Source organism: Natrix helvetica, assembly GCF_964273705.1.
Source record: "Natrix helvetica genome assembly, chromosome: 1".
NCBI lineage: Eukaryota > Metazoa > Chordata > Lepidosauria > Squamata > Natricidae > Natrix > Natrix helvetica.
In genome coordinates this window covers 32,199,090-32,218,537 of record NC_138548.1, presented here as the reverse complement: position 1 = coordinate 32,218,537, position 19,448 = coordinate 32,199,090, and the positions used below count along the sequence as shown (strand labels likewise).

At 37.4% G+C, this 19,448-nt stretch overlaps 1 protein-coding gene and 1 long non-coding RNA gene across 7 annotated transcripts in view; one reads left to right on the top strand and one right to left on the bottom strand.

The window, feature by feature from the left end:
- Nucleotides 1-13,669, bottom strand: part of PCNX4 (pecanex 4) — a 23,611-nt gene extending 9,942 nt beyond the window's left edge. Inside the window, exons 1-9 of one of the 5 annotated variants that reach the window (XM_081936184.1) lie at nucleotides 13,452-13,669; nucleotides 13,200-13,285; nucleotides 9,348-10,075; nucleotides 8,979-9,158; nucleotides 7,587-8,098; nucleotides 5,921-6,021; nucleotides 4,375-4,497; nucleotides 2,814-3,177; nucleotides 1,423-1,526 (exon numbers count right to left, since the gene is read on the bottom strand). In XM_081936184.1, the coding sequence (XP_081792310.1) occupies nucleotides 1,423-1,526; nucleotides 2,814-3,177; nucleotides 4,375-4,497; nucleotides 5,921-6,021; nucleotides 7,587-8,098; nucleotides 8,979-9,158; nucleotides 9,348-10,039 (2,076 nt within the window). In that variant the 5' untranslated portion in view covers nucleotides 10,040-10,075; nucleotides 13,200-13,285; nucleotides 13,452-13,669. Of the gene's footprint in view, nucleotides 1-1,422; nucleotides 1,527-2,813; nucleotides 3,178-4,374; nucleotides 4,498-5,920; nucleotides 6,022-7,586; nucleotides 8,099-8,978; nucleotides 9,159-9,347; nucleotides 10,076-12,510; nucleotides 12,615-13,005; nucleotides 13,148-13,199; nucleotides 13,359-13,451 lie in introns of those variants that run through there. The other 4 variants (XM_081936182.1, XM_081936181.1, XM_081936185.1 and 1 more) reach the window with 4 other exon arrangements.
- On the top strand, nucleotides 12,767-19,448 carry LOC309383528. 2 transcript variants are annotated; one of them, XR_014173865.1, is made up of 4 exons: nucleotides 12,767-13,044; nucleotides 13,346-13,537; nucleotides 17,076-17,128; nucleotides 17,462-19,448. It is a non-coding gene; the product is annotated as an uncharacterized lncRNA (long non-coding RNA). The 2 variants fall into 2 exon arrangements; XR_014173866.1 differs by having other exon boundaries at nucleotides 12,803-13,044; nucleotides 13,420-13,537.

Below are 19,448 nucleotides of genomic sequence, written 5' to 3'. Positions count from 1 at the left end.
TGCAAAAAGGTGCTGCTGTTCTAAGGAATTTGCTTATTAAAAATAAAGTGATGTCAAATGATACCGAATCGTTTTCAGAACTTTACAAAATAGCTCAGTATCAACTTACATGGGACAATTATGAGAATCATTAATATTAGATAACACTCTTGCTCTTATTATCTGGGATGACTTTCAAGATGTGTTTGATTAATTGTATCTGTGACATTTTCACTAGAGAAATGGAATTAAAAATGCTAAAATACAATGACATTTTGTAATTAGCTCCATATGCGATTCTTTCATTTTATATAACACAGAACATCTATGTATCCAAGCTCTTACTGCATGGGTGTCAAACTCACTATGTCACATTGCCATCTCGTGACGCATCGTGATACTTTTTCCCTTTGCGGAACTGGGATTGGCCTGGCCTGCTTGTGACGTATCTCGTCTATGGGCCACCAGTTTGACACTCCTGTCTTTCTGGATACTCCTTCCCACCACCCCATCTGTATTTGTTTGGGTATGTTTTGGTATACTTTATTGTTTTTCTGGGCCTAGGGCCGTGATGGCGAACCTATGGCACGCGTGCCACAAGTGGCACGCTGAGCCATTTGTCAGGGCACGCGAGGCGCTGCCCTGTCAGCTGGCCAACGCGCGTGCGCGCGCTGGCCAGCTGAGTTCACCTTTTTAAAAGCTATTTTTCGCCTTCCCCAGGCTCCAGAGGCTTTATAGAAGCCTGGGGAGGGCGAAAAGAGCCTCCCCCGCCCCCCCGGAGGCTTCAGGGACCGTCCCTGAAGCCTTCGGAGCACTTAAAACCACCCTCCAAGCAACACTTCCGGTTTGCTCGGAGGGTGGTTTTAAGTGCTCCGAAGGCTTCAGGGAAGCCTCTGGACAGTCCCTGAAGCCTCCGGAGAGCCTCCGGGGGGTCAGGGGATTCTCTTTTCGCCCTCCCCAGGCTCCTATAAAGCCCCTGGAGCATGGGGAGGGCAAAAAAACATGTAAAAATGGGGGGGTCACGCGTTTTGCGTGCATGCGCACTGGGGGGGTTGCGCGTTGCATTATGTGTGCGGCACGCCCACACTTGATCCCCCCTGCGCTCCCCCCACTTGTGGCACGCGAGCCAAAAAAGGTTCGCTATCACTGGCCTAGGGTTTTGGCTAGTTTCTAAACATGGAATTTGAGAGAATAATAGGGTATGGAATATGTAGTCAGAAAATACAACAACCTCTTAAATGGAAGCTAGCGGAAATGGCTGTTGTTTTTAATAAAAAATTAAATTGATTTTAAGTGAATCAGGTAAGCTTTTATTTTCAACTCTTCTCAGGTTTTTTTGGAAAACTAGTTCATATATATGTTGTACATTTAAGAAGTATGGTGATTTCTACTAATATGTAAAGGAACTACAGCAAAACAACACACGCTTTCAATGTTACTTGCCTTGATATTGAGACAACAGTAAGTATAGCCTCTTTCTAAAACAAGGATCCATATTAATCTGTCTTGAAATCGGCACAGGTAGTGGGATCCAGGTGAACAGAAACCTTTGGAAACAAGAATCCCCAAATAAGGATTTGTTTTTACTCAAGAATATTTTGATATATATTGTCCACATCTTAATAAAAATTGATCATATAATGTAATAACACAAGTTGGAAAAGTGTTATATAAACAAACCAGGCTGCATTGTGGGTTCAGTTTAAAATCACTACCTGAAGCTTATTATAAATATGAATTCTAGATACATGGCTATTAACAGAGCTTGCATTTTTTCATGGATTTTACTGCTTAGGAATTGTAGTAAATATGGTGGTTTTATAACACAAATAGAACCTTATAATGATAAAAATACTATTCCTGAAATATCTATTTTATGTAAAATATTAATTGCAAATATATATTAATGCAAAAAACCACTATTGTGTATAATATATTACATCAATTCTTTCTTTGGTATACCTGTAATCATCATTATTATTTATTTGTCACTCATCTCACAATTTGAAGCAACTGAATGGCTCAGATTAGAGATGTATCAGTAATTAGTAATTTCCAGTCATGCCCAAACTATTACAGCTGAAAATCTTGAGTTTCAGAATAGCCTAAAAATGAATTCAAGAAACCTGCCTTTATGTCATTAAAATTAAATAGCCTTTTTAGGACTGCTGAGCAAGGAGAGTGCATTCTCTTGCTACCATTTTTATAGAAAAATAATCTTAAATCTACATTGCTGTCTAAATGGATAAAAATATGCTCAGTATGAAAATATAACATGATACCCTGCTAAGAAAACCTAGACAAGGATGCCATTAAAGACCAGAGGGTTTAAAAAAATATTTTAAAACATATAGCCCCTAATGATCAGACTCCTGCTTTTATTTCTCTGGTTAGTTGTGGAAATTTCAAACATCTCTCTTTTTGCTCTCCCCGGTCATTACAGAGTCAAATTCATCATCTACATTCAGCTGCATTGGTTGAATTCTGGGCTAATTGCTGTCATTCAAATTATCTTTAAAATTTTGCTGTAGGGATTAAATTGGATGAGGGAATACATGTAGGCTACCTTAAGGTCATGGACCTGATACCATCTACAAGCAAACCAAAGCATCAGTTTGTTGGATATGAAGAAATTCTATTTTCATTTCTATGATACTGAAATTTCACTCAGATTATTATAGCAGCAAATAATTTCCTACATCTATGAGATTATCATGCAAGAGCCTGTAAATCAGTCCTGCTGTGTCTAGAAACCTGCAGTAGATTCCTTTGCAATTGAGGGAAAGTTCATGGATACTTAATCAGTTGGTCTCATGAGCCATGTTTTAACTTACCTAACCTGCCTGTTGAGAATGCTGATTGCAATGCAGTCCTTAAACTTGGAATCATCTGTTGATAATATACAGCATCAGGACCTATGCAGGTCATCATGCCCACAGGTCCTGGCCAGCTTCGGACTGGTCTTGGAAAGCCTATCAAAAATATTGGGAGACTAAAAAGTGATAGCAAGGGAGAAGAAAGCAATGAAGAGAGCACTATGATGGCCAATACAATTGGAAAAAAAGCAATGTTCAGTGTAATCAGAGTAGCTGTGGATTTCCGCCGCTGTTTTTTTTCTGTCCATGATGTCAAGAGAACAGTAATGGCAAATTGCAATTTTGAAACAAATTGAAACAGCCGACTCCGAATAATTCCAACCTAATAAGAGAGAAATAGCAATAATGTATTTCCTTCATTTATATGCTTCTTCATGGGATTTCATTTTTCTAAAGCATTTGGAGTGTTCATGAAAGACCCTGAACTTTTATTAGCGAAGGAAGCTCAAGTTTTCTGAACTTCAATTGAAGAACCTGAATTAATTTTGAAGGGAGGGTAGAAAGAGGAAATTAACTTTGCCAATAGAGAATGATGTGAAGCTGCTTTTGAAAAATCAGAAGGCTTTTCCCAGATTGACTGAAGTAGGCAAATTGGGATGTATGTCACAGAGTTTAATTCAAACTGAAAGGCTTAAAATTTGAATAGTCTCGACTCTAAAATTTGACAAAAACCTCTATCAGTTATGCACACCTACATGAATCTGCAGTATGCTGTCAAAGTCTGTTCCAGAGAAGACTGCAAATTATTTGGGATTCTAGATGAAAATCATCTATCATCCAATTTAGCCAACAAAATCTATATTTGCTAATAAAATAATTAGAATAACAGAGTTGGAAGGGACCTGGAAGATTTTTTTGGTCCACCCCCCTGCTCAAGCAGGAAACCCTATACAAGTAGTCCTCGACTTACAATAGTTCATTTAGTGATTGTTCGAAGTTGCAATGGCACCGAAAATAGCGACTTATGACCATGTTTCATACTTATGACCATTGCAGTTTCCCCATGGTTATGTGATTTACATTTGAATGCTTGACAATTGACTCATATTTATGATGGTTGCAGTCATAAGTCATGTGATCCCCTTTTGCAACTTTCTGACAAGCAAAGTCAATGGGGGGAAACCAGATTCACTTAACAACCATGTTACTAATTTAACAACTGCAGTGATTCACTTAACAAATGTGACAAGTTATAAAACGGGGCAAAACTCACTTAGCAAATTTCTCACTTAGCAACATAAATTTTGGGCTCAGTTGTAGACGTACGTTGAGAACTACCTGTACCATTTCAGACAAATAGTTTTCCAATCTCATATTAAAAACCTCCAGTGTTGCAGCACCCACAACTTCTGGAGGCAAGTCGTATTAATGGACTGCATTCCACTGTTGTATTTTTATTTTAAATAGACTTTTTTATCCAGTAAGTGTAGTTTTCTATCACCTTGGTTCCCTATCAGTTTGTTGCTCAAATTGGGATTCAACCTACATAAGTAAAATATGATAAATAAAAGTGTTTTACCAGCAGGAGTCTAATTCCTGTATCAATGCTTTTGTTCCACCAGAGATCAGTAGTGAACACCAGCAACTGCACTGCAGACACTACCACCATATCCAACAGAGCATGCTCTGTATCTTGCCACACCTAAAACAAGTATTTTTGCAGTTTCATCATACAGATATAAAATACACTTTACAGTTCATGACTGATCAAGCCCATTGTTCTGTTTTTTTCAGAACAATAAAATAATATCGCCTAAAACCTACTGGCCTCTCCACGATTTTGCATCCCATGGAAGTCCAGGCATCAAAGCAAACAATGGAGTGCGAGTGTGCGTGTAACAATATTACTTTATGATTCTTTCCATTTTATTACATTTTATGGTCTTCAATTTCTAACTTCAACATGTGGAAATACATGATACTCCATATTCTTATCAGAAAAATAAGAACATACTTGAGAATAAATGAAATATATAGGAAATTTGCAGACATAGAATTATATAACAGAGTCTCCCTCATACTGGGTTTGACTCCTGATAGTTTCAAGGATATTTCCACTGAGGTTTTTTTTTCATGGACACATTAATTGAATTATAATATCATAAGACATTGGCCTATTCCAATACAGGTAGTCCTCAGTTAACAATTGTAATTAGGACTGGGAACTTTGTCGCTAAGTATTGTGATTGTAAAGAGTGATGTCACATAACTGCACTGAGTTTCAATGGCACTCTGGTACTCCCTGATGTTGTTTTTAGGTGCAATGCCACGTGATTGCCAATTGCAATCACCTGCCAGTTTCCTCATTAACTTTGCTTGTGGGAAGGCAGCAGCGAAAGTCAAAAATGGCAATCAAATGACCATAAGATGCTGCAACCCTCATAATTGTGAGCTTGTTGCTGAACCACCCAAATTGCAATCACATGACTGAGGGGACACTGTGATGGCAATGAATTTGAGCCCTAGCTGTAAGCCTTAGCACTGTTGTACCTACGAATTGTTTCTGAACAAATGTTCATTACCTGAAGGGTACCTGTATGCTTTTAAATTTTCCCATCTAACTAACAGCTGTTAAAATCATAGATGCTTTCCCTATCCAAATACTAATTAGGATGACCTTTTCTAGAATCCAAATTCAGCCAGGTTTCACCTATGTGTGGCTTCTTGCTGTGGTATGCATCTGAATATGCTTCATTAAAACAGTAGTAATTCACTGAGCTGAGTATAACAAGTCTTGGGATGTTATTGTATCAATATTTACCAAATACTAAAAGATTCTATACACAGTCATTCTAAAAAAATATCCTTACTTTTGTATTAGTGTCAGCAGCCAAAAAGTGCCATGTTTGAGGTCAAGCAATGCTACCCAAAACCCTTTTAACTAGAGGTGCCTAAATTTAATATTGGTCCTAACATACAGAAAAAAACCCATTCTCTATAATTTCATGGAATCAAGTACTAATTTCTAATTAGAACGAATTCTTGTCTTTCATTTAATAGGTTCAGTGGTTACATTGCAATATATTGGGTTATCCTATAAAAAACATAAAATACTTGAAATTTACCATTCTAAAGCTTCTTGAAAATCCAAGGGAAATATATATGGATGAAAGTTGATGTAGAGAACTGTCTATGGAAAGAAATGCTATCATAGCAAACGGTGACACTGAAATTACAAAAAAAAAATAAAAAAATACAAGAGTGTTTTTCTTAGGCAAAGAACTACCGTATTTTTCAGGCTATAAGACACACCAGAGTATAAGAGGCAGTATGATTTTGAAGAGGTAAATTTAAAAAAAAGTTTTTGCACTCTGCATACCTCCCAAACCCTCTGCACCCTGGTTTTTTGCAATAAAAAAGGGGGGGGGGCATGCCGAGCTTTGGGAGAGTTTAGAGTGCTCCTGGGGTTGGGGAGGGCAAAAGCAAGCAAAAAACAATCCATTTTTCGCAAAAACTGGCCATTTTTTGCACACAAAAAAGGGCTGCAGAGGTTTGGGAGGCTTGTAGAGTGCTCCTGGGGGATGGGGAGGCAAAAACAAGCAAAAACTGTCTGGTTTTTGCTCATTTTTCCCCTCCCTAGTCCCCAGGAGCACTTTGCAAGCCTCCCAAACCCTCTGCACATCCATTTTTTGCAAAGGGGGCACGGTTTCAGTAGGCCAAAAATTCTGTATTCAGTGTATAATATGCACCCAGATTTTCACCCTCTTTTTTGAGGGAAAAAGATGCGTTTTATACTCCAAAAAATGCAGTATGTATAAAACCTTCAACTGCATAAATAACTCTATTCAGTTTTTGTATGAGTCTCTGATTTTTATTTTGTTTCTGATTTCCCTTTCAAATTCTCTGGCAAGGTAAAAAAGGGAAGCAACAAGACTGAATAATTTATAAAGTTTTCTCATGTTTTTTTTTTTTTTTTACAAATGTCACTTATTGAGGGAACGGTGGAATATGTATAAACTGACAAAAAAATAAAGGTGATGCTCTTTAGTGTTTGTAATGTAGTACTTTGGAAAATGGAATACTAAAAATTCTTCCTGGCATGCAGAATTCTAAAATGTTGTGAGAGGTCTTTGCAGCAATCAGATGTCCCATAATCATTTCAGTTCTTGGATCTTTCAATTTCAGAAAGCAATACTAAGTCATAATATAAATTTAATATCTAAATGATCAAATCAAATAAATTTTAGCTTCAAACCTTATATAACATCAAACTGTTACTCTATCCCTAACTTTTGAAAAGTGGTAGATTGAGAAAACCGCAACATTTTAATAATTGAATAATATATTGTTACATATTTGGTAACAATTTTCCTTTTCATAGTTAATAAATGAGAAGTCACATGATCCAACATATTTCAACTAATTTTGTATTTTTGTATGAACTATAATACTAGCATTGTCTAATGGCAAATATTATTTCCCCAGAATTTACTTCAGAATTTACATCATCTGTTTGAATATGAGAAAGGTGCATAACCTTTTCAGCCCCCCCCCCCCAAATCAAAGTTTGTAGGCAAACCACTTTCAATGTTAGATTAAACTTAACACTATAAAAAATTTAAGGTGGGAGAAGAAATCAATTTCAGGAACTAAAGTTTGGAAATAAGCTTTTAGTCAGTTTCTGATCTGATCATCACCACTTTCCCCTTGCTCTAAACACATTTCATAATTTCACAAGATGCATTTTACTCTTTTTGTACTTATATAAAAGAAGAAACTGAAATTTCTTACCTAAAGTGAGTAAAATCTTCCTTAACATACCAATTTTCTTGAGGTTCTTTTCCTTCCTTCCGGACACATTCGTTGTCATTAGGTCTTTTGGATAAAAGGGATTTCGAAACAATCCGAACAAATACACTGTTTGAATCTCTCTGAGAATCCATTGAGCAAGAAGCAATACTATCAATATGTAACTAATAACACCCTGTAGGCTAGTCTTGGAAAATGTCTGAAAACCAAGGAAGAAGTGCAATAAGCCAGCTTCCAGAAGAGCAAAAGTCAGTACAATGAAATAGAACATTAATTCCTTCCATATAAATTGTGTTCTACAGGAATACGTGCTTTTAAATTTGCTGGAAGCTAAACAGCTGATCATAGTGTACTTGAAGGTTAATCCAATCTCATTTAGATTAAGACTTAGTATAAATCCACATCCAGTCATGAACAGAACCACACCAAGCGTGTTAGGGATGAAGTAAGATGCAATAGCTGTTCCCAAAGAAATGAGAAACATTGCTAGCAGTCTGTAATAAAAAAAATAATGTATATGAAAGAAAGAATTTGTACAAATAATTCATCTATTTTCACTAACTTTTCCCCACTTAACTAAACTCACCACCCAGTCTCGGAGGGAGATGAGTGGTTTATGAAATAAAGATATAGATATACAATTTCTCTTTCTGTAAGATTCTGCCAATTATATATGTTCTGTATAATGTGGTGACATCATGCTATACAGTCCTGAAAATACAGATCAAGCAAAGGCCTAAAGGTTTAACATCTTAGCAGCCCACATAAAATTACACAATTGGGAAAACAATCTGCATAACTCTTAAATCCAAACAAGAATCCATTACAGCATCCACAATAGAAGACCTTTCAGCTTCTGCATGAACATAACCAGTTCAGATGAAGTTTATACCTCCCATGGTAATTGATTTATCTATTCAACAGTTCTATTAGAAGTAATCTACAGTTTAGGACTCGGGACTGAAGGCAAGCTAGGATACTTGCATTTATATGAGAAGGTATATAAGGTTACTAACTGAATTACTATGCTTTATACAGAATCTCAGCAGCTTTAATAATATTTTGTAGAAATGTCATCAGACAAATGAACTGCTATATTTATTCAGTCTGTTGTTTGTATAAGAGGCTAAATGATTTATATGTGTGGAGTATAACTACTGAAATCACCAGAAAATAAAATCTGGGCAATCTCACCTGATTTCACTAATGGATTATTCTGCCTCTCCATAATTATATGACTATGAACTGGTCATAGTCCATGAAAACGTATGCCAGAATAAATACCTTCACATTTGAGATACTACAAGGTTTTTAAATTGTTGCTAACATGCTTAACTATCTGGAAATATTGAAGTTATGTAAAATAATGTTTACCTTACATTATTTGACATAGGTGAGCCCCCTAGCCCAAGTTCCAGCACTTGTTCCATTCCCCAGAGAAAAAGTGCATCCAAAGGAGGCAGAATCCCCAAAGTCCATAAAAGAGGCAACGACAAAAATAAGATGTGCATAACCTGATTGACCAACTTTAAAGCTGCAGCATCAGCAACAAATCTAAATGGAAGCAGAAGAGAATATTATTTCTAGAATGGAAAAAGATTCAATACAACTCTGCCCACCTTTCACTGTATTATAAATTTACTTCATTATCTATAAATAAGCCCATGTGCATCAAACAAGTCACTTACAAAGCTAGATTGATATCCTTTTAAGAGCACAAGTCATTATTTGTAATTTTTTTACCTGTGAGCAAGATCCACTGCTATGAAGACAAAAATGTAGAATGGTCTCATAAGAGGAACAATTTCATAAGTGTCCAGTGCTTGATAAGTAGCTGTCTCTGAAGCAGTATTAACAATTAAGGAATATTCTCCAATACACACTGTCAACCATCCAAATAAGAAGATCACCACAGCTGTTCCAATATTATCTCCGTATAAAGAGGTAATTCTACTGGGCAGCAAATACCAAGTTCCTAAGCCACATAGTACTCCAGCAACAAGTGAGTGAAAAAACACATTAATTATATATTTTTTGCCTGGAATAATAAATTTGATTGTCTCTAAACCTATACAGCTAGAAAACTCCCACTCATCTTCCTCTGTTAGTATATTGTGGACATGCATTCTTTCTACGGGTGCAGTCTTTTGCCTGGCATACAAGTTTATTCCTTGAACAATAATAGCTGCAACAAGCATTAGTCCTCCAGAAAGTGCAGCTGTGGAATAGTCTTGCAGAACATTTAACTGATACATAAGCGTTCCAATTCCACCTAGAATCCATGGTATCAAGAAGAGAAGAATCTGATTTAAATAGATGTAAGAAGGTGCACAGTATCCTAATTTAAATTGAGGGCCACCCAAAATGCTCTGTGGAAATCGCTTTAACAGGAATTCTTGCTTGTGGTCATTCAATAGAGGTACATCTGGGCCCATAATTATTTACTCAAATGTTGGCTGAACTTCATTTTTCTAAAGAGGAAAGAACAAAAAAGAAAAAAGAAAGCAATTTTACCAAAAGTGCATTTTTTTTCAAATATTGCCAATAAAGCAGTGGGGTGTTTTGTTTTGTTTTTAGAAAACTGTGCATGCATGCCTCACTTTAAACATCAGCGCTTCTGTTCATTCTTTCAAAAACTCAATAATCTTTACTATAGTGCTTTGTCCCGAATCTACAGAATACAGAACAACAAAGTTGGAAGGGATCTTAGAAGTCTTCTAGTCCAACCCCCTGCCTAAGCAGGAAAGCCTATACCGGGGGTCACCAACCTTTCAGACCTCAAGGACCACTTAATTCATAATTTTAAATCCCACGGACCACTAATATGGATTTTTAAAAAAGATAAAGAGTATTTAGTGCAATATAAAAAATGCAAATAATTTTCATCAGTTGGTGACCACTGGCCTATACCACTGTGGACAAATGCTTGTCCAATATGTTCTTAAAAACATCTAGAGCACTCACAACTTCTGAAGGAAAGCCATTCCATTGATTAATTGTTCTCACTGTCAGGAAAGTTCTCTTTAGTTCTAGGTTGAAAGTCTCTTTGATAAGTTTCCATCAGTTACTTTTTGTCTTGCCCACATATGCTTTGCAGAATAGATTGTTCACCCTATCTTAGTGACAGTTCTCAAATATTGGAAGACAGCTATCCTGTTATCCCAATCCTTCTTTTCATTAGACTAGACATAGCCAGTTCCCACAACCATTTCTCATATCTTTTAGCCTTTTTCAATCTACAGTGTCATATATTCTCGAGAACTGTCTTTTCTGTAGCAATAAAGAACTATCAAGATAGCTATAACATTTATTACCTTGTTCTAGCCCTATTTTTAATTTTCCCTATTAGTAAAAAAAGTTAAGTGCAATTTCCAAGCTTTCTACTATAATATTTAATATGATTTCTCTTACAAAACCCGTAGAAACTAGAAATGTAAGACTTTCTTAATAAATGCTCTTCGGAATACTGGTTTTCATACCATGTAACACGATAAATGTAAATCAGTATGATATTGACTCTCAAGGGAACACATACTATAAACAATTTATCTCCCCTTCTCCATACTTCATTCCCTGCTGAATTTTCCATGGTCTGCTTGAACCAGGGACCAGCAATATGATGCTCATGGACACGTAATGTGCCTTTCAAACCTTCTCTGAGGTTTACTGACCCAACAGGTTCTTGTGTCATATCCTGATTTGTGAAGTGTGAAATGTTTAAAATTTGAAATCATCAAGTTTAAAAATAGCTGTTGTGCCTTTATTGGAAATGTTCCGGTTCTGTTTTGATCCGTTTTGAATGGGGTTGAAATAGTATCGGAATTTTGATGAGGCTAGAAAAATCTATCTGAAAATAATTGTTCCAAGATGGAGTGTTTGAAGCCCGAAATATTTCAAAATGTTTTACACATCTCTAATCCTGACTCGCTTCTTCACTGCAACAGACCCTAGTATCCTACATTACCCAATTTCATTTGTCCTATTGATCAACTAAGAAAATCAATTTGCTCTCCCTGTCAGGAAAGCAATTGAAAATGACTCCTTTTCCCAAAAGCAATAGCAACAAAGCTATTACAGGAGAACACTTTTTAAAATGTGAGCTCCAATGTACATGTAAGGGTATAATATATAGTGGAGTTGTAAACAGATCTATGTATTAAAATTCTTTAGAGGGATTAAGTGTGCCTCTGAAGCCATGATCTGGCATCTAAAAAAATAGTGTTTTCTTTCTTAAGACAAACTTTTGGATCAAATTATATTGGCAACAGACGGCTCACTAAATTTAGAGTTACTGTGATCTGGAAAGCATTCTTATTGTTAAAGGATTAGACTACATCTATTAATATATTTTCAGTTCTTCACTCAGTCATGGACCTCACAGAATCTAAACATTCTTTATGGGGAAGATAAAGGCATTTTCGACAAAAAGGCTGGGATATAAAATAAATATATTTATCTAATAGAACAGAAAAACACCAACACAATTAACTGTCTAGAGAGCAAAATCAGTTACATATTAAATTCTTTCATACTTATATTGAAGTAAGAAAGTGGGCTACTGGCATAGGCTTCAAAGACCATCTTCAATCTATGAGATTTGTAGCAGACATCACGGTATAATTACATATGAAGATTTGTGGAAATTTAAATATATATAGCACTGGTCAAAACCAACTTTTTGTTTATAGCAATTGTTCTTGCCAGTTAACCAGAAAATAGGAACACGTGTGCATCAGTGCCATTCAGATATGCAGAAAGTGTGATTCATTGTTTTCATCATTGGCTTATACTGGGGCATCAAACTCTACCTTTAAAAGCACAACTCTGAGGAGCCGATTCCAGAAGCGACATCACCGCCACTTCGCTCCTTTTTCACATCCACATCAGCTCTAACTGATCACCTTACCTGTCTTTATATTTCAGAGTTGTTGCAACGACTTGCAGGCTGGGCTGGGGCTTTCAAGGCACATGAATAAATGGACAAAAACTGCCAGTAGCCTAAAAATACACAGCAGCTACGATCCGACTAAAAAAGAGCAGCTCGGTTCGCCTCTCCTCACTTGGCAACTGCAGGAGCCACAACAAAGAAAAGGCTTCCCTCCCCCCGCCCCCCGCCACTTCCAGCCAAGGCATAAATCGCACAGAGAAAGAAATGCGCGCGCACACGAAAAGATACCGGGGGTTTCGGCAAGTAGCGGGGAAAGGGCCATTATGCCAAGGCTGCGCCAAAGCCAAACGCCCGGGGGGCAAGAGAGCACCTCCACACGTACACCAACCCCTCCCCCGTCTAGCTGCTTTGTGCGGCGGTGGAGCGGCGCGAGGCGAGCAGGGCCGCAGAGAAATGAGGGGGAGGAGAAGGCCGAACTTGTGCTAAAGGAGACGGAAAAGCGAGTCCGGTCACCTCAGCGAGCGCCGCTCTTCCTCTCAGCCGCCTCTCGAGGTTAGCTGGGTTGGACACGCCACTGCTCTTGCCCGTCCCGCTTTTCCCTCACGGCTGACGCCATGTTTCCCCCCCCCCCACCTTCTAGCTAAAAGCGGGGATGCAGAGAGAACCGGGAGAGGAACAAGCAGGTTCCGGGCGGGCGCCCTACGTACCTGCTTTTTCCCCTCCTCCCCTCAACGCAGCCGTGCCCTCCGCTCGCCCATCCGCGGATGCCCGCGCTCCGGCCTGCCCGGTCTCCCTGCAGGAGCGAGAAAGCGGCATGGGAGGTTTGGCTTGATGGGCCGTTTTGTCTCGGCAGGGGGAGAAAGGAGGTGGAAGCGCCAAGCGGGAAGACGTCTCTCTTGGCTGCCTTCAGCCGCCTTTCCCCTTTAGGCTCGCCAGCTCTAGGCGCTCGCTTTCCCTACCGGAGAAATGCCAGAGATCCGGAACCCTGAGAAGAGACGGCTGGGGCGCTTTGAAGGCTACTTGCACTGCAGATGCCGCCTCAAATGTAGGTAGCCTTGAGTCCGGCGGTCTCCATTCCTAGGAAGTGAGTGGCAACCTGCAAGGTTGTGAAATTCCGCCCCCCCCCCCATGGGAAATTTTCTGACGTTTTGCGAATCTTTGTCCGCTGAATGTTAGAGATCTACATAAAGAGGGTCAGCAATACACGAACACCACCTTTAAGTGCTCGTTTTAGTTCGGTGTAAAACAAAGTCAAGTCATGCGTCACATAGTACGTTACTGTGAAAAAGTAATTGCTCCGTTTAGGATCAGTAAATGTCTATGGAGATTCTCGGTCATCCAGGTCATGGTTGTCCCAAAAGTCCTTTTCAAGAGGCAAATTGACTTTCTTTTAAGACGTTTCAAGAAGCTTCTTCAGCCTTAGATTCAGTAGTTTTATTTAATTTCTGTTCTGCTCCGAGACTCTCTAGCTGGGGCACCAACTTTAACTGCAGTAACTGAAACCTAAACACTCTGTAACTGGGATCAGTATCTCACGTTGCAATTGGACACGCTGAACTCATACTGGGTGAAGGTGGTAGATCTCAGCATCTTTTCTGGATCTTCCCAACTCTAACCCTGCCTTCTTCTTTGGAGTGGTAGTTCCCACTATCTGGGACATATTATTTGAAACATATTTCATCCAACTCATAAATCCAATGCATGAGACAGACCTGCAATGGACCAGAGCATGCCAGTCCCCACCCCATCCTCCACTATTCCTCTGAGTCTGCCTTTCTGTACTGGCAATTAAAAAATAAAAGTGCAAAATAGCTTCAATACTGAAACCTTCTGACTATTCATGTAGCATAGAGTCATACATATGACTAGGTAGTTGAACTTTTCTATGGAAATATACCAATCTCACTAGAAATAAACCTACCGGTATTCAAACTTTTTTAAAAAATATGTTATCCAAGTTTAAAGTTAAAAATGTTAAGTTTCAAAATGCAAACAAAGAGGAAGAGGATAAATTCCAAGACTAGATGGCAGTAAAATAGCTTTTTAAAAGAAATATACAAAAGAAAATGCAGTTCATGAGAGTATAGTAAAATGTACCATCTTGTGGTCTGTTTGGGGCATTGCATCCCAAGAAATAGCTTTGGCACTAAGTCTCATTAAAGCAGTGCTTCTCAAATAGTGGGGCGGGCCCCCCAGGGGGGGCGCGAGGCTCCGTAAAGGGGGGCTCAGCTCAAATTATTTTATATATTTTTGTTTTGCAGGTTAAAGTTTTTTTTTAATATTGTGTTCCTTTAAATCCTGTGCTCCTTTAAATCTTTTCTGCTACAGTTAATAAAGCTATTCTTTGTTGTAAATTGATCCACATTTCTTTCTTTTTTTATTCTCTTATACGTTAATAAGGATACAGTGTTATGCAGAGGTGTACTTATATCAATTTTATAGACAAATGATACTATTTACAGTCACGCGGGGGGCGCGAAATGTTTTCTTCTTCCTAGGGGGGGCATGTCAGAAAATAATTGAGAAGCACTGCATTAAAGGGTACTTATTAAATGTGTCAACTTAATATTATACACTGCAAGATGTTTTTCAAGTGATGTTGTATGGGAAATACAGCGATGGTTAGGATATGTTTGGGTTATTTGTTTTTCTGCATGACCTGCTTGCACTCAGCTGACTGATTCTTCTGCAGCTAAATTAAAAAGGCAGCAAAATGATCTGTCCTTCTAGATGGTTCTTTTGCAGTTGCCTTTCCAAATGAGCCATTGTTGATAGCTGCCTCCATCTAATTAGAAACCAAACCTATAGCTATGTCTCACAAAATGGGTATGATTAGATTATTAGGTGTGAGCTGCAAAAATCTAGATGATTACAGGATGACAACAAAAAGTGAAATTTGGTGCTATCTTTGCATCCCTGATCTGGTAATATTACTTAGAATTACAAAATTTTAGAGGTTTAGAATTCCTCCGGGAAGGGTACTTGCAATTACAACTCTGACTTTCCATATAGTCACAAATAAATAAATTTGAAAACAATTTATTGCATTTCATTTCTCTTCAAGCTAAAAATATCTACTTTTATCGATTGCTTCTTGAAGAATGTAATTTCCAGGCATCATTTTTCCCAGTTTATTCTTTAGGCTCACTCCAATTTTACAACGTCCTTAAAATGTGGCAGTCAGAATTAGCAAATATATTCTGGAAATTAATATAGCTTTTTTTCAGAAATATGCTATTGCAGTGCATGAAACCAATCTTTGGATTATAATGTATATGCATATATTAATTCTGAAAAATAATGTTCCTTTGACATTGGAGAAAATACTGATTTCTATCAGAGAATCAAGATTACAGTTTATGGATTATTATGTAGCATATTCTAAATCTATAAATAATATAGCTGATGTAGAAAATTTAATTGGATTAATACATTGAATCACAGTTTAAAGCTGTGATCAGTTTTTAACTGTTTCTCATAACTGAAAAATATAGAATTTTGTTTGTTCTTGTCCAAATGAGGTTTTAAATAGGCCTTCATTATTTTATTGCCTAGCTTTATTTATTGGACAGCTTCTTACAGTTTCTGTTGCTAATATAATTCCTTGCAAATAGAGCAGAAGGTTCATCAGAACAAAAGAACTGATTTATTTTTAATAATAGAGCAAGCAATGTCCATCTAATCATGTACTATTCATCTCCTTTTTCTGAATGTTAAAGTCTCTTTTTGCTCCCAATTTGGCCTCATTTGCATCAAAGAGCATGAGTTATGTTGTTTTTAAACTAGACCTTCATATTGTATCTTCAAAAGTGTATGGTACATAGGGTATTGCTAACATAATTCTAGGTACACTCAAGTGATTTTCTAAAAATGAGGCAATCACATGCTAAAGGATTGCAAAAAAGCAAGGAAGCAATCCAACATTTTGTTTCATGTCCAATTATGTTTTTTCTTTTGAGCAACAATGAAGACTTTTTTTTCATAGTAATGTGGGGGGGGGGGAGAAAGAGAGGGGAGGGACGTTTAGATCCCTGTCCTGAACTCCTTACAGTCCAAAACAGCCCTCTTCAAACAGTCAAAGGATCTATGTAAAATGTGAGTTTTGAGCAGGGTTTTGCAATGACTTACATTCTGGTCCACTCAAGATTACCTGTAAATGGACATACCACCAGTTTAGTCTTTACTTTGGAGCACAGTAGGCATGATCTGTAGATGCAAGACACTGGCTTCTGTCCTTTGCCATGGTCAGATACCATTATTACATTTTCTTTTATGATTGTCATTAAATGAAACATAGGAGAATTTCAAGTAGTAATTATAATCTGAATAAACAATGGCACAAAAAGACCATATCTGGAAGGGTAATCCATAACCAGCTTAAGTACAACTTATTTTTCACTGGCCAAGACATATTAGTGGATTGTTGAGATTTATGTTTTACTGGTTTTATTGCAATTTTTAAATTTGTTTTGAGCTGTCCAGAGTCATTGAGAGTTGGATCGAATAGACCTGTATTTATTTATTTATTTATTTATTTATTTATTTATTTAATTAAACTTATTAGTCGCCCCCTCTCCCCACAGGGACTCCGGGCGACGTACACAAGCAACAGTCAACACAGTGTCATACAGAGGAGGTAAAAAATAAATAAATAATTACAATACTGAAAAAGGTTAAAACCTCAATAACATTAATAGTTTAAAAACTAAAATTAACAATTAAAAATGACCTAGGGGTGGATAAGTTGTCGAGTAATGCCAGGCCGGCTAGCCGAAACAGGTGGGTCTTCAGTTTATTAAATTATTATTATTTTTTAAACCCTTACCTGGCAAGCTAGAGTACCCCTTATGGCAGTATTGTGACCCAGTTATTTAAATGAATCAACAAATATGGCTGGGATGAGATTGCATATAATTGGAGCTGGCAATAGCATTTCAGCATATAACATCTTACTTTCTTTTACTTATAGATGAACCCATGCCTCAACTGGAGGGCTAGAGGTCTCCTTCACACACATATCAAAACATTATTTCATGACAAAGATGTACAACCTGCAGCCCAGAGGCTGTTTATGAGAGTCAACTGTTGTCCCTAGAGTCTTCCTAGCTCTGTTATCTCCAGCTACAAAGCCGCTTGTTGCTGCTACTACCACCATCATCTCCCTTTGTCTCACCCTTCAAACCTCTCTGTTTGAAAACTCTGTGTTTAAACATTAGACTTTGCTTTCAGGTTTTTGGGCTCACATCTTAATTTATTTTAAACTTGCAGATCAATTGAGATGAGAAGGGAAAATGTTATTTTAAGAAGAACTTAATTTCTCACCCATTTAAAAATATTTTTCCGTTTCCCTGCCCAATATGCTGTTCAGAGGTTGATATTTGGTGCTGCGAGGTGTGTGTGTGTGTGTGTGTGAACATTTTCATCTTTGCCATCAGTGTTGATTTCTGACCACTGCCTGGTCATGTCCTTGCAGTTTTCTTGGCAAGATTTCAGAAGTAATTGGCCATTGCCTCCTTCCTAGGGCTGAGAGAAAGTCCAAGGTTACCCAGCTGGCTTTGTGCCTAAGGCAGGATTGGAAGTCACAGTGTCCCAGTTGCTAGTGTGATGCCTTCACATTGTACCAAACGGCCTCTTATACACCCTGTGTTATGATGAATATTCATATAGCACATGCTTATTTCAGTTTGCCATTTATTTTATAAACTTGAAAAGGAGTTTTCAGCTTCTTCTCAGCTCTCTCCCATCTTTCTGTTTTGATTCACAGTGAACCAGCAAAATGCCACATTCCACATTATCAAATAATTAAAACAAGAACTAGCACTGAATGAATCTTAAAGAGCATTAAAAAGCAAAAAACTAATATGTCTTAATCTCATCATTTATTCATGAAAGCAGATTTTTTTAATCATCAAAAGGAAAGCTGATAAAAGAGCTTGTTGTTACCAGATTATTTTTAATCATTATTGTAACGAAATCTCTCTTTTTTTGTTGTTAGATCTATTTTTCAGTAAATTTCTCATCAGAGGTTTGATTTAAACTGCCATCCAGTGTCATCTTGTGGCCAAATGCTAACATTTCATCCACAATCTTTTTTTCTTCTTATTGGCAAACCTGGCATTATTTTCATTTTCTCTCGTTAACAGTACTCTGATTATGTTTTAAGGAGAGATTTTATAAAGCAAGAATAGCTATACTTTGTTAATCTATTCTGTTTGGTTAATGTTATCTCCTTTCAAAATCCCTTCTTAAAACTCTTACATGTGAATGGCTTTAGTCTACATCCTTTACACTTGGTTTCTGATGGGAATAATGATTAAATATCTGTAATCATATTTTTTCAAATTACTCTTTGTCCCATTTTCTCTCACTTTCTTTCACTGCCGATCTTATGGCCCGATCTATCCATGAGCAATGATGAAAGCTAAATTCTACTGAAGCAGGAATCCTGAATAAGACAAAATGAGTTGAATTTGGTTGTTAAGCTCTGGAGTCTGAATCTAATCAAACACTACAAAATCCTTCTTTCAGGTTTGATATAATATGTTCCATGTACTACCCTACAACTCCATGCATGGAACATTTTTGACAATTTCCTATAAGCAAAGTCAATGAAGAAGCTGGCAGGAGATTGCAACCAAATGTGACCATGTAAGGTTCTAATTTAACAGTGGTGTGGAATTCACTTAATGATGGCAACTACAAATGCCAAATTGTTGTTGCTAAGTATTAAGCATATGATATGCTTTACAATCACCTCATGTAGCAATGTAAACTCCTATCCCAATTGCTGTCATTAACCAAGGAATACCTGCAAGGAAGATTTCATTTGTTCTTTAATAGTACTGCTGGATCCTTTGGAATATATTACTCTGGTTTGTGCGAAAAACAGTCTTAAATCACATTATACAATGCTTTTGTAACTTTGAACAGTCACTAAATAAACTGTTATAAGTCGA